The 14,156-nt window shown below is 34.8% G+C and overlaps 1 protein-coding gene across 1 annotated transcript in view; it reads right to left on the reverse strand.

Annotated features, from left to right (window-relative positions):
* The window catches only part of TSBP1 (testis expressed basic protein 1), a 181,847-nt gene that overhangs the window by 118,823 nt on the left and 48,868 nt on the right, over positions 1 to 14,156 (reverse strand). The window contains exons 26-28 of the mRNA XM_058736135.1: positions 11,367 to 11,387; positions 9,939 to 9,956; positions 2,174 to 2,194 (exon numbers count right to left, since the gene is read on the reverse strand). Of these exons, the coding sequence (XP_058592118.1) occupies positions 2,174 to 2,194; positions 9,939 to 9,956; positions 11,367 to 11,387 (60 nt within the window). The remainder of the gene's footprint in view (positions 1 to 2,173; positions 2,195 to 9,938; positions 9,957 to 11,366; positions 11,388 to 14,156) is intronic.

Raw genomic sequence — 14,156 nt, forward strand, 5'->3', positions numbered from 1 at the left:
CCTTTCACTCATTTTTTTCACCCCCCAGCCCCACTTCTCTCTAGCAACCATCAGTTTGTTCTCTGTATTTATAGGCCTGATTCTGCTTTTGTTTGTTTATAAATTTGTTCTGTTTTTTTAGAATCTCCATATAAGTGAAATAATATGGTATTTGTCTTCTTTGACTTACTTGACATTGTTATTTTTTAAAATTATGTACTCAACATAGTATCTTCTAGGTTTACCCGTGGTGTTGCACATGGCATGATCACATCCTTTTTGTGGCTGTATAATATTCTCTCTGTATATCACCTTTTTCTTGTTCATTTGTCTATTGATCGTCACTTAGGTTGCTTCTGTATTTTGACTATTGTAAATGATTCTGCGATAAACAGGGGTGCATATACCTTTTCAAGTTAATGTTTTGTTTCCTTTGGGTAGATTATTGGATCACATGATATTTCTTTTAATTTTTTGAGGAACCTCCATACTGTTTTTCACGGTTCAAAACAATTTACAATAGTGCAGCAGGATTTCTTTTTTTCCACATCCTCAACACTTGTTATTTCTTGTGGTTTTGATTTTAGCCATTCTGACAAGTGTAAGGTGATATCTCATTGTGGTTTTGATTTGTTTCCCTGATAATTAGTGGCATTGAACATCTTTTCATGTATCTGTTGGCCATCTGTATCTCTTCCTTAGAAAAATATTTAGTTAATTCTCTGCCCATTTTTAAATTAGATTGTCTGTCTCCAGAAGTTCTTAATTTTACTGAGTAACAGCTTATCAATTATTTCTTTCGTGAGTCATGCTTTTGGTATTATATCTGAAAAGCCATTACCCATACCCAAAGTTATCTGGCTTTTCTCTGATGTTATTTTCTAGGAGTGTTATAGTTTTAAGTTTTACATTTAGGTCTGTGATCCATTTTGAGGTAATTTTTTTGAAGCGTGTAAGATATGGGAGAAGATATTTGTTTTCTTTAAGTGGATGTCCAGTTGTCCTAACATCATTTGTTGAAAAGAATATCTTTGCTCCATAGTATTGCCTTTGCTTCTTTGTCAAAGTTAAGTTAACTATATTTATGTGGGACTGTTTCTGAGATGTCTGTTCTGTTCCACTGGTTTTTTTGTCTATGTGTTCAACAGTACCACGCTATCTGGATTACTGTAGCTTTATCAGGTAAATCTTGAGGGAGAGTAGTATCAGTCCTCCAACTTTGTTCTCCTTCAACATTGTATTGGCTGTTCTGGGTCTTTGGATTTTTCACATAAATTTTACAATCAGTTTGCCAATATCCAAAAAATATCTTGCTGGGATTTTGATGGCATTACACTGAATCTATAGATTAAGTTGTGAAGAATTGATATCGTGACAATATTGAGTTTTCCTATTCATGAACATGGAATAGCTATTTATTTGGTTTTTCTTTGGTTCTATTTATAAGAGTTTTGTTAGTCTTTGTTTTTTAATTGGTACATTTAGACCAATAGATTTGTGGGTTTTTTTGATGGAAACACAAATTTTTGTAGTTTGCCTGACTGGTATGAATGGCAAGTCCCAAAAGATTCTTTCAAGGAGAAGTCAGAAAAGGCTTTCGAAGTACTGCTCTTTACCCTTTTTCTCTGAACAGCAGTGGTGGTTCAGATTTAGGTACTTTATGAAGGAGAAGACAAAGAAAAAGCCTTTCTTCTTGTGTTCAACTCTATTCTAGTTAGTGTTTTCTTTGTTTCCATGTGCAGTCTGTCCCTCCTAAAACTCTCACTTACATTCATTATCTTCTCATTACATATTTTCCACTTTTTATCTTTTGAATTTTGTTTTGTGACCATAAAGTTTCAGATTGAAATATAAATTTCTTAGTGTGCTATTTCCATGGTCTTTCCTGTGATCTGACCCCAACATATTTTATGAACATTGTTTCCCTTTGTTCCTCTTCTGTAACTTAATAGTGTAACCAGGTTAACAACTTTTTTTCTTTGTTCTTGCCCTTCTCTGGGACTTTGTTATACCACCAATTACCCCCAAATTATTTGTAAATTAAAGGAATATTAGAAAGTATGGAGGAGAAGAGATGGAATATAATCTAACTCTCCAGGTTCAGAGTGGCCAGGTGTCAAAAGTATCAGTGTGAATAAAGCAACCCAGATGTTACAGAGGACCAGAGGAAACTGAGAAAGACAATAGAACTTACCAGCTGATACTGGACCAATTACTAAAAAAGAAAATAAAATACATTATTAGTTTTTAAAATTATGTACTCAGTTCCTATTGAAAATCTACTTGGAATATTGGAAAAGGACTATTGGGAAACATTAAATCTTATATAAATATGCTATCCCTTATTAATTCAATATTAGCTATACTTTAATAATGTAAATAGGTAGAATTTTTTGGAAGACCTGTTTGGTGGATTATATGAGTAAAACTTAGTTTTTTTAATGAAATATTTTTTTTAAACACCCTTAACCATGCCAAGGGTCACAGCCTTGAAGGAGACTGGTTACCAGTTAAAGGTTACTAAAGTTCCTTCTTCATCTTCTTCACTGTATTTCAGCATTTTATCTACCTTGCAAACCTCTATCACCATGTCAGCTTTCGTTGTATTCCGTTTTGCAGTATAGAAAGATTATTTTAACTATCAATTTAAAAACTTTTCTCATGATCATTCATCTCTGTTTTTTTTTCCTTTCTGATAATCTCTAGGGTTAAATCCAGATTCTAAATCCATTTTAAGAGGTGGCATGAGTCATAAATTCAGCAATGTTATAGGATATAAAAATCAATATGTAAAAATCTGTTGCATTTCTATTCACCAATAATGAGGCAGCAGAAAAAGAAATCAAGGAATCAATCCCATTTGCAATTGCAACAAAATAATAAGATACCGAGAAATAAACCTAACAAAAGAGGTAAAATCAGATCTGTACTCTGAAAACTATAGAACGCTTATGAAAGAAATTGAAGACAAAGAAATGGAAAAACTTTCCATGCTCATGGATTGGAAGAACAAACATTGTTAAAATGTCTATATCACCCAAAACAACCTACACATTTAATGCAATCCCTAACAAAAACCATCAGCAGTTTTTGCAGAGCTAGAACAAACAATCCAAAAATTTATGGAACCACAAAAGACCCTGAATAGCCAAAGCAGTCCTGAAAAAGGAAAACAAAACTGGAGGCATCGCAATTCCAGGTTTCAAACTTTATTATAAAGCTGTAGTCATCAAGACAGTATGATACTGGCACAAAAGCAGACCTATATAGTTCAATGGAACAGAATAGATAACCCAGAAATGGACCCACAATTATGTGGCCAACTCATCTTTGACAAAGCAGGAAAGTTTATCCAATGGAAAAAGAAACAGGCTCTTCAACAAATGGCATTGGGAAAACTGGACAGCAACATGCAGAAGAATGAGACTGGACCATTCTCTTATACCATACACAAAAATAAATTCAAAATGGATGAAAGACCTAAATGTGAGACAGGAAACCATCAAAATCTTAGAGGAGAACAAAAACAGCACCCTGTCTGAACTCAAGCAGAGCAACTTTTTACTGGACATGTTGCTGAAGGCAAGGGAAACAAAAGCAAACATGGAACTATTGGGACTTCATCAAGTTAAAATGCTTCTGCACAGCAAAGGAAACAATAAAACTAAAAAGCAGCCTACAGAATAGAAGATATTTGCAAACCACATATCTGATAAAGGGTTAGTATCCAAAATCTCTAAAGACCTTCTCAAACTCAACACCCAAAAACCAGACAATCTAGTTAAGAAATAGGTAGAAGAAATGAATAGACACTTTTCTAAAGAAGACATACAAATGGCCATCAAGACACATGAAAAGATGCTCAACATGACTTATCATCAGGGAAATACAAATCAAAACCACAATGAGATACCACCTCACACCTGTCAGATTGGTTAAAATTAACAATACAGGAAACAACAGGTGTTTGCAAGATGCAGAGAAAGGGGAACCCTCTTGCACTGCTGGTGGGAATACAAACTAGTGCAGCTACTTTGGAGAATAGTATGGAGGTTCCTCAAAAACCTAAAAATACAGCTACCGTACAATCCAGCAATTGCAATATTAGGTATTTATCCAAAGGATACAAAAATACATATTAAAAGAGGTACATGCTCCCCAATATTTATAGCAGCATTATCAATAATAGCCAAACTCTGGAGAGAGCCCAAATGTCCATCAACTGATGAACGGATAAAGAAGATGTGGCATGTATGTACAATGGAGTATTACTCAGCCATCCAAAAGAATGAATTCTTGCCATTTGTAACAACGTGGATGGAACTTGAATGTATTATGCTAAGCAAACTAAGTCAATCAGAGACAAATGCCATATGATTTCATTCATATGTGGAATTTAAGAAACAGAACAGTTGTGGGAAGTAGGGGGTGGGGAAGAAAAGTGAGGGAAACAAACCACAAGAGACTTAACAATAGAGAAAAAACTGAGGGTGGAAGGGGGCTGGAGGATGGAAGGAGGCGGGTGGGGCATGGGCTTAGATGGGTGATGGGTACTAAGAAGGGCACATGTGATGAGCACTGGGTGTTGAATTCTACTCCTGAAACCAATATTGCAGTCTACATTAACTAACTAAAATTTAAATTAAGAAAAAACAGAAGTAGAATGAGTTAGACAGTAAGAAGTAGACAGTAAGAAGTAGACAGTAAAAAGTAGAATGAGTTAGACAGTAAGTGTAGAATAGGATACAGTAAGGATTATAACTATTATCATAAGTGAGAAATCCCCAAAGCTTCAATTTCCTGATCCTCTTTAACAGTCCTAAATCTTTCAAGGTAGTTATCTTTAGTGTCAGCAAAATGGAGTCGAGTTTAGCTGCTCTTCATTATCAGTTTTTATGCGAATTTAAAACTCTACAAGAGCTAGCAATGATTATTTAGATTTCACTCATTTATTTCTTTCCTGTTTCGATCTCTTATCTCATAATGTCTTTGTTCTGTTCTTCACTTTCCATAATATTATTATTCTAGGTCCATCTTTTATTTACTGATTCCTTGTCATACTTAAAAAATACCTGAAGTAAAGTCTTACTATTTTAGGAAATTTGTTCTATTTTTAAAATAAGTCCATATAATATCTGTCCTCCTTATCCTTTGGATCAGTAGATTTTTCACTTAAAATCAGTAATTTTAGGAAATGCAGAAAAATCTGACAGCAAAGAGAAGATGGAAAAGTATGCCACTTAAGTTTGCATTAACAGAAGCAATTTCAGCCCATGACGGCATGAAACCTGAACCCTGTGGGAGTCCAAAGGATGCTAGACTTGCCAAGCGCAGTATTGGTGGGTTTGGGGAAAAAACTAATCAACCTAACACAAAATTTAAGCTCACCAAAATTCAGTAACTAATCATATTCTTTATAGCAGACGAGGAAAAGAATTCCTGAAACTGTCCTCCTTCCTAAGAAGGAAGCTGCCAAGAAATACAGTAAATCCGCTCTTCCATTGTTTTGTTCAGTAGCTTTAGGCCAAAGGGCAAAGCTGGAGGCGTCAGTATATCCCCAACTTTGTATAAACTGCAGCAGAGTGGTGGGGGATGGCATGCAGTAACTATTATCGTTATGCTATTAGGAGTTAGTAATAGATATTAGTTTCCAGTTAGTATCAAATAGTAATTTTGTATAATGATAAGCATTACTTATGAGTTTTAAGCTAATAGTGACTGTAAAGACTGTTACAATAAATTAAAAATTTATTCTTTGCTTATAGGTCATTTAGAAAAGAGTTGAAATACAGTCATTAGATAAAAATGGCTGGCTTTTTTTGAGGTGGAGGGAATATGGAAAGCTGCTGAGAGATAGGCAGCTGGTGAGTTTATACAGAAAGTTTTATCCAAGTCAAAGTCATACCTCCACCTAGTGTCTTGAACAGAATTTGTCTTAATTCTAGTGCTCTTAAAAACAGTAAGAATGGGCAAATGTTATATAATCTGATAAAAATACCCAGCTCTTTCACAATACTTAAAGTGATTGCACTAGCTTATTTCAACTTTGAGGCTCTTTATGACTCCCAAATAAAGGGCCAAAACTACTAGAGGTACTTCACAATCCTCCATCAAACACATAAAAATATACAGCATAGGGAACACAGTCAATGATATTGTGACAGATGGTAGCATAATGTATAGAGTTTTCCAAACACTGTGTTGTATACTTGAAACTAATGTAACATTGTGTGTCAATGTACCTTAATAGAGAAAAAAAAATAGGTCCTCTTTGGAAAGATTAATAAAGAAAAAAACCTTAATAAATAATACTTAAATAATAGTATAAATAAATAATAGATAAAATAAGAAAATAACAATAAATAAAAAGTTGATAATTTAGAAAAAAACCTTAATTAAAAAAAGACAAATAGGTCCTCTTTGGAAGGATTATTTTAGAAGAGTAACATGGGGCGCCTGGGTGGCTCAGTCGGTTAAGCGTCTGACTTCAGCTCAGGTCATGATCTCATGGCTCATGAGTTTGAGCCCCTCGTAGGACTCTGGTGCTAACAGCTCAGAGCCTGGAGCCTGCTTGGGATTCTGTGTCTCCCTTTCTCTCTGCCCCTCCCACGCCTGCACTCTGTCTCTCTCTTTCTCTCTCAAAAATGGATAAACATTAAACAATTTTTTTCAAAAAGTAATATAGTCTCTCTGCCTAATTGAGTTGGTGAGGTCATCATCCTTCAGTAACTAGAACATAAAAACTTTAAGTCTATTTTAGGTGATATAGATAAGGATAGGGAAATATACACAATTCTTAGGAGATTGGGAAAAAATTCCACATTCGCGGGTGAGTTTTGAAAAAGTGTTTCTCTTGAAAATCATCCACTGAAAATATGCTAAAGTAGACACTTTGAAGCACTAGTAGGAGGAAGGAATCAGGTGTTGCCACATTTGAACTTAGCTTTCGGCTTTCATGCCCTTTCTCTTTTGGCTGAGAGAAGATACTAGAGATAACACAAATTAAAGCTTTAGAGAAATTAAATAATTCACCCAAAGCACATATGTGGTTAAATGTTTTAGCTGGGATTTGAACCTAGGTCCATCTGATTACCTGATTAACCATTGCAGTATATTACCTTAGCATTTTTTTTTACAGATTAATATCATGCAAATAATTTTTTTTAAAAAATAATTTTTACAAATTAATATCATGCAAAACCCCCCAAATAATATCATGCAAATGGTTTTATTCCATATTTAGAATTATTCCTTAGAGCATCTCTCTTGAAATGGAATTATGAGTTTAAGGGATACTGTATTTCATTGTACCTTGCAACATACTGAAAGTTTGCTTTCTAAAAGGTTACAGAAATTTAAATGGGGTCAGTGGTGTATGATGAATGTATAATTTTCTCCAAAGCATTGCTGTCATTGCTTATCATATTTAAAATTTTCTTTTTATTAGCTGAGAAATACTACCTCAGTGTTTTGATATTCATCTATCTATCTATCTATCTATCTATCTATCTATCTAAACATTGGGCATACTATAGTTTCTAAATTCATCTGTAACTTAAAGAAGTACTACATAATGGGGATATAAAGGGGGTTGAGAATGTGAATGTGAAATCCTTTACTTAAAGGAAATTTTTCTAAAGGACACTGGAATTAAGAAATAGGTGAATGATCACTTACCAATAGGTATTGGAGTAACTGGCAGAATAATATGAAACAAAAATATACTAACAGAGTTTTTGGATCAAGAATATAGTTTCCTTTTTTTCTTTTCCCAAGATATTAGCAAATAGATGTTTGGAAGACGGCCAAACCCCCCAGTAAAAACATCCGTAATGAAATAAGAAGGATTAGTATTTCTTTTGTGGTACAGGAATAGTTTCATTCTCATGTAACTGGCTTTCTTATATTTCATTTTAGTAGAAAGGCAGAGTAGGCTAGAATACATGTCCTTAGGTCATTCTTTTTCTTTATCACCTCGTATGGAGGATTTAAATCCCACAGAGAACTGTTAAATTGTAAATTTGAATGCTAATTATCGTTACTCTTTTTCCTTTTTACACCTAAGATATCTTCCTGATTTTTCCTCTGTCCCTTGTTGGTATTTCCACATTTGTGATATTCCATCTTATGTATCTTTCCTTTTATTTGTTATTAAAAGCTATTTGAAATTGGTTTTAGAAAACAAAATTTGTTTCTTTTATAGTCTCTTAGTTAAATGTTTATTCTTTCTATTGAGTAATAACCTAGTAGGTTGCCAAGAGGGAGAGGAAATAGTTATAAACACAAGAATTGAATGGAAATGGTCAGAGTTAGAAAAAATTTTCTCCTTATTTTGGGAACTCATCTTGTACCAGATTTAGGAAGAGAAACAGAACTTATTGATAGGTACTGCTACATATGCTAAAATCCAAACACAAGTTATTAGGATAGGTTGATATTGATAACAAAATTTACATTGACATTAATCTTACTGATACTGTTTCCAGACGGGAATTTCTAGAATGAAAAAGGGAAAGCAAACTCTAGCCTTTCACATGAGTTATCTTAGTCTCTCATTTCCAGTAACATAGTCATTTTGAAAGAGTGGCAAGGAACTGACTGGTTTTCCTTTTATCATCCAGTTTCTTTTGGAAATTGAATACCACAGAGCTGGAAAAGCCTTATTTTCTATATATTTTTGCTTTCATTTTCATTCTACTCCCTTCTTTCATTTGCTTACTCTGAATTTTCCCACTTTTCTCTGTCATTTATACCTTATATTTAGTTGAAAATGTATTTTGTTGAAAAGTAGAGTCAATCCGAAGAGATTTTCATCTCACTCTTAATTATTTCTTTTTATCAGTTTCATTTTCCAGATATTATTCAGTAATCCAAGAGACAAAACGTTGGTTGAGGTGTAAGCAAAGATCAGTGCACAGGAGCAGCTCCAGCCAGTCAGAAATGAGGATAAATCCTACTTTTCCTGCCTCCTTCCTCAGGCAATAGTTTATGATCTCTGTTATGTCCTTATCATGAGTGTTAAGCATGTAAAGTCTTGCTTTAGGTAGGACATTTTAGCTTACTAGGAAAAAAAATCAACATGATTGATTTTTCCACCAATCTGTGGTTTGTGTTTTGTGAAAAATGATAAATATTCCAGTAGAATTCTGAGGAGAGGGTGTGAGAAATAGAAATGTCAATCTTTCTTTTGAAATGGAAACAGCTACGTTTAGGAAAAATACCCACAGTGAGTGCATAACAGAAATATCAAACAGAAAGGGAGTTTCTTAGAATTGCAGCGTCTTAAAGTGGATACAGAGAACATGGCTGTCATTGATACTGTTCAATGGGTGAAGACAGAAATATACTCTCTTTTATTACCAAAGCATTATTTGTCAGATGCAAGAGCTCCATTTTCGGAAGTGGAGAGAAATGAACTACTTTTTCTTTATATTCTCCTCAACTTCACTGAATAAGAAGCATGTCAGGAATGTTTAAATTCATATGCAAACTCCAGGAGGGCAGTTACTCTCTTCTCTTCTCCCTGCTGTATTCCCAGTGCCTGGCACAGGGTAGGCCCTCAATAAATATATATATATTTGAATGAGTAAGATCTCAATTTAACTTTGCCAACTCAATTTTATTTCTGTCATTAAATTTTCTACCAAAAGCATTTAAAGACTCTAGTAGTGAAAGTAGTAACAACTAGCATATTTTTCTATAGGTGACAATTTACAAAAAATGTTCAGAAGTATTATTTCTAATTCCAGGTCAGCGTTAGCCATTTCATTATTTGATCTGCCATCTATGGGTTTTTTTCTTTCTAAAGTATTCATCATTTACTTTAGAGGAAGTTATTTAATACAAAAACAGGAGAGACAAACTTCAGAATTTTGAATGTCAGGGTCTTTCATGTCCAGAAAAGGATATAACAGGTATGGGAACCAACCCCAGAATTGATGAATAGATATAGAACTTACTTGGGTATTCTTGTCTTACTGTGGAAAAAAAAATCAAATAAATAAATGAGTGAAAGGTTTCTGGATGAACAATGGAGTTACTTCTTAAACTTTATGCTGGAAGTTTTAGAAATAGGACTTTGAGAAACTACCAAATCTGTATTTAGAATCAATTCACTATGATGCGAGAATAAATATCTTTCAGATCACTCTGCCCCAGTCTTTCTTAATTTGAGTGCCTTTTTGGAAAGAAAGGTTAAGAATGGAATCATTGGGAGATGCTATTTCTTCCTTCTGGTTTCTGTCTGCTAATTCAAACTCTCAAAAAAACATTGACTGATGGGGCGGGTGCCTGTGTGGCTCTGTCGGTTTAGCATCCGACTCTGATTTTCACCTCAGGTCTTGATCTCATGGTTCGTGAGTTCAAGCCCCCGCCTCAGGCTCTGCACTGACAGTGTGGAACCTGCTTGTGATTCTCTCTCTCTTTCCCTCTCTGAACCTCCCCTCCTCAAAAAATAAATATTTTTTTTAACGTTTATTTATTTTTGAGACAGAGAGAGACAGAGCATGAATGGGGGACGGTCAGAGAGAGAGGGAGACACAGAATTTGAAACAGGCTCCAGTCTCTGAGCGGTCAGCACAGAGCCCGATGCAGGGCTCGAACCTATGGACCGTGAGATCATGACCTGAGCCGAAGTCGGACTCTTAACTGACTGAGCCACCCAGGTGCCCCTAAATAAGTATTTTGAAAAACCCATTGACGGGTAAGATTTTTCTCACTTATGCTTTGTTTTCTTATTATTATTCCTCTCTTCCCATCATTTCTTTGGGATGATTGTATTGGTTTATCATGATCATTACTGTGATTCTTGTTGGCTAATTACTGTTCATTATGTTCATTTTAGAAAGGTTTCTCTTTTCCCTGTAAGCATAAGTATCTTAGGGCTGGGTGACCATATTTCTCACTGGGATGGAGGCACTGCCAGACTTTTTGAGTCCAGATTAGATTCCCAGCCTCTGCTGCTCATTAATTGTGGGATCATGGGCAAGTTACTTAGTTTCACTATTTTCTTCTCTTTGTAATAAGAATAACAATACTTACCTGATATAATGTATATGCACATATAAGGCCCTGAATAAAGTCCCTGACACACTGTAATTACTGAATAAGTATTATTTATTATTATACTACCACCATATTAAGTACCAATTTTAATTATAGCCTCCAAATGGACATGGATAGTTGAAAATGGAACAAGTTACTGGAAATAGGAATAAGAAAACAAGAAGCTAGAAGGCAAAGAATGCTGGAAATATTAATAAAACCAGAGGCAGGAATATAAATCTTAAATTTTGGTAGATTCACACTAAAAACAGGACACAAAAGGGCCTCTACATACCATAAAACACCAATGATAGTAATGTAATTGAGAGAAACATGGGACTTACTCTTAGATTTCTCAGGTCTTGCTTTAATAAAAAAAAGACAAACAAACGAATTAGTGTGGTTGTCTGATGAAACAGAAACACATTTTCACTGACGTCATTCCAGTAGAAGCATCACACACTGAACAGTAGTGACAAGGGGCATTTGCCTTGGGAATGTTCTGGAAGGAAGGATACAGAGCCAGTGACGGAGCTCACTTTTCCCTTTCCCCTCTAGGTCTCTGATTGTGTGAAATCAGGAAATGTGTTATATCCCAACCTATTTTAATTGAGTTACTTTCTTTCTCCTCTGTCATTTTTCGTTTCTAATCTCTACCCACATTCTCCATCTCTGCAGTCCTCGCCATTGTTCCTTACTTGGTTTGCCCATACTGTCACTCCCTTCTATGAGAGCAGGTTCTATCTTCTCTTCATCAAACCCCACACTCAGCATGGTCTCTGAGAGAGCAGACACTTAACAAATCTTTGCTGAATCAGGGGAGAAATTCTCCCTACTGTAGCCAGCATCAGGTTGCTCCCCCTTTCCCTCTGTTCTCTTCAAGCACCCATTAAGAAGGTTCTGTGCCTTGCGGGCGAAACAGGTATGGGGTATTTGAAGGCACACAGTGATCTCTGCTATAAGATGTATGAGGGTGAGCAGAAGAGACTGCTGGGAGAGGGGTGATCATATGACGTTTTGTGCCTAAGCCCTGGAAGGTTTTCAGCTGTAAGATTTTGAAAACTTAATCAGACCAGGAACAATAAGTTCCAAGTTATGTTTTTGTTTTTTTTGTTTTTTGTTTTAAATCTAGCAAGAGTTGAAATAATTAATACACATTTGGGGCAGCTTGTTCTTTTTTTCTAGGAAATCATTAAAAGGGCCACGTATGAAAAAAACAAAGCAGAGGTCACATGACAAAGTGAGATTTGAAAAGGAGATATCTGATACACTATGATTCCAAGTAATCAAACTACATGTAAGAATGGAAAACCCACAAAGATTATTGTTTTCTTTCTTTCTTTTTAAAAATTTTTTTAATGTTTGTTTATTTTTGAGAGAGAGCATGAGCAGGAGAGGGACAGAGAGAGAGGGATACACAGAATCTGTAGCAGGCTCCAGGCTCTGAGCTGTCAGCACAGAGCCTGATGCGGGGCTCGAATCCACAAGCCATGAGATCATGACCTAAGCTGAAGTAGGACGCTTAACCGATTGAGCCACCCAGGCGCTTCTAGATTATTGTTTTCTATGTATGAACTTGGATTGTGCTAATGGTGAAAACTGTTCCTTGAGTGTGTAAGAATGTGTGTGTGTGTGTGTGTGTGTGTGTGTGTGTGTGTGTGTGTATTCTTGTTTACCGTTGAGTAAGCAGCAATTTCACTGAAGTAGTGTTATGAGACTGAACTGAATCTGTGCTGTTTTGGAGCTCAGGTTATAAGTATCAGTGCAGAGTATGAAAATTTTATTTTTCTTGGACCCAGCACCCTGAGGCACTCTGAAGATCAGTGGCTTTTTCATGATGACCTGCCTTCTCTTTGAGATATTGTAAAAAATAATAATACCTCAGGAATCAATAATCATACTACCTATCATGTAACATTTGTCATATTTGTTCCCAACTTTTCTTCTAAGAAAGAAAATAATACAGGGATGGATAAAATTCCTTTGAATCACCAACCCCAGGTTCATTTTCTTCCCTCAATTATGAGTTCAATGTATATCCAATTATTTTTAAAGGTACTTTCATATATATGTGGATACTTAAGGAATATGGTGGGTTTGAATATTTTTGCTTTAATTTGCGTGTCATCTTTTAGTATCATTTTGTATCAAGAGATGTCATTTTGCATCTGGTTTGTTTCATTCAACAGTATGATTTGAGATGTTGCTTATGTACACATAGATACGTAGTTAGTTCATTTTAAGCTGCTGTGTATTATCCTATCAGCATACATATGTTAATTTATTTTTGACTTTTGATTATTAAAAAGTCACAACAAACATCTTTGTATGTGACATTTTATGTACATATGTATGACTTTAGTGTTTATACCCAGAAGTAGAATTCAGAGTATGCTTTAGATTTAATTTAGATATTGACAAATTGCTGTTCAGAGAGAGTTGACACTTAACCACATATCTCAATAAATATTTGATCTTGTCAAGCTTTAAAATTTTGGCCAGTATATTTTGAGAAAAGCAATATCTCATTTTCATGTTGTATTTTTGATCATTAATGAGATTTGGCAATTTATGTTTATTAGGCATTCAATTTCCCTATTTTGTGAACTGTTTATTCTTGTCCTTAAGTCATGTAATTTATTTTTCTTACCGATTGTGAGATTTCATTTATATTCTTAATGCTGTATAACATTGATAACTATGCACACTGCAAAAATTTTCTCTCAACCAACTCCCTCTTGTCTTTTAACTTTGTTTGTACTGTGTTTGGTCCATAAGAAGTTTTGAGTTTTTGTTAGTCAACATTTATTTTACCTTTTTTTCTGGGTATTTTAGAAGGAAGCCTCCTTCCTATCTGAGTCATATATCAATTCTATTGTGTTTTCTTAAATGGTAATAGATATTTAGGTATTTAATTCAGCTGGATTTACTTTAGGAAAGTATGAGGTAGAACATCTTTTGACCTGAGACTAATTATTGAATTCTTCATCTGTTATGAGCTCAACTTTCTCATACAATAAGGATCTATCTCTGGGTTTTTGATTTTGTCTCACTGATTTTTTTTCCAGCTTCACTGAGATATTGTTGACATATAAACATGTAGGTTTAAGGTGTACAATGTGGTGGCTTAATAC

This window comes from Neofelis nebulosa, chromosome 6, assembly GCF_028018385.1.
Source record: "Neofelis nebulosa isolate mNeoNeb1 chromosome 6, mNeoNeb1.pri, whole genome shotgun sequence".
Taxonomy (NCBI): Eukaryota; Metazoa; Chordata; class Mammalia; order Carnivora; family Felidae; genus Neofelis; species Neofelis nebulosa.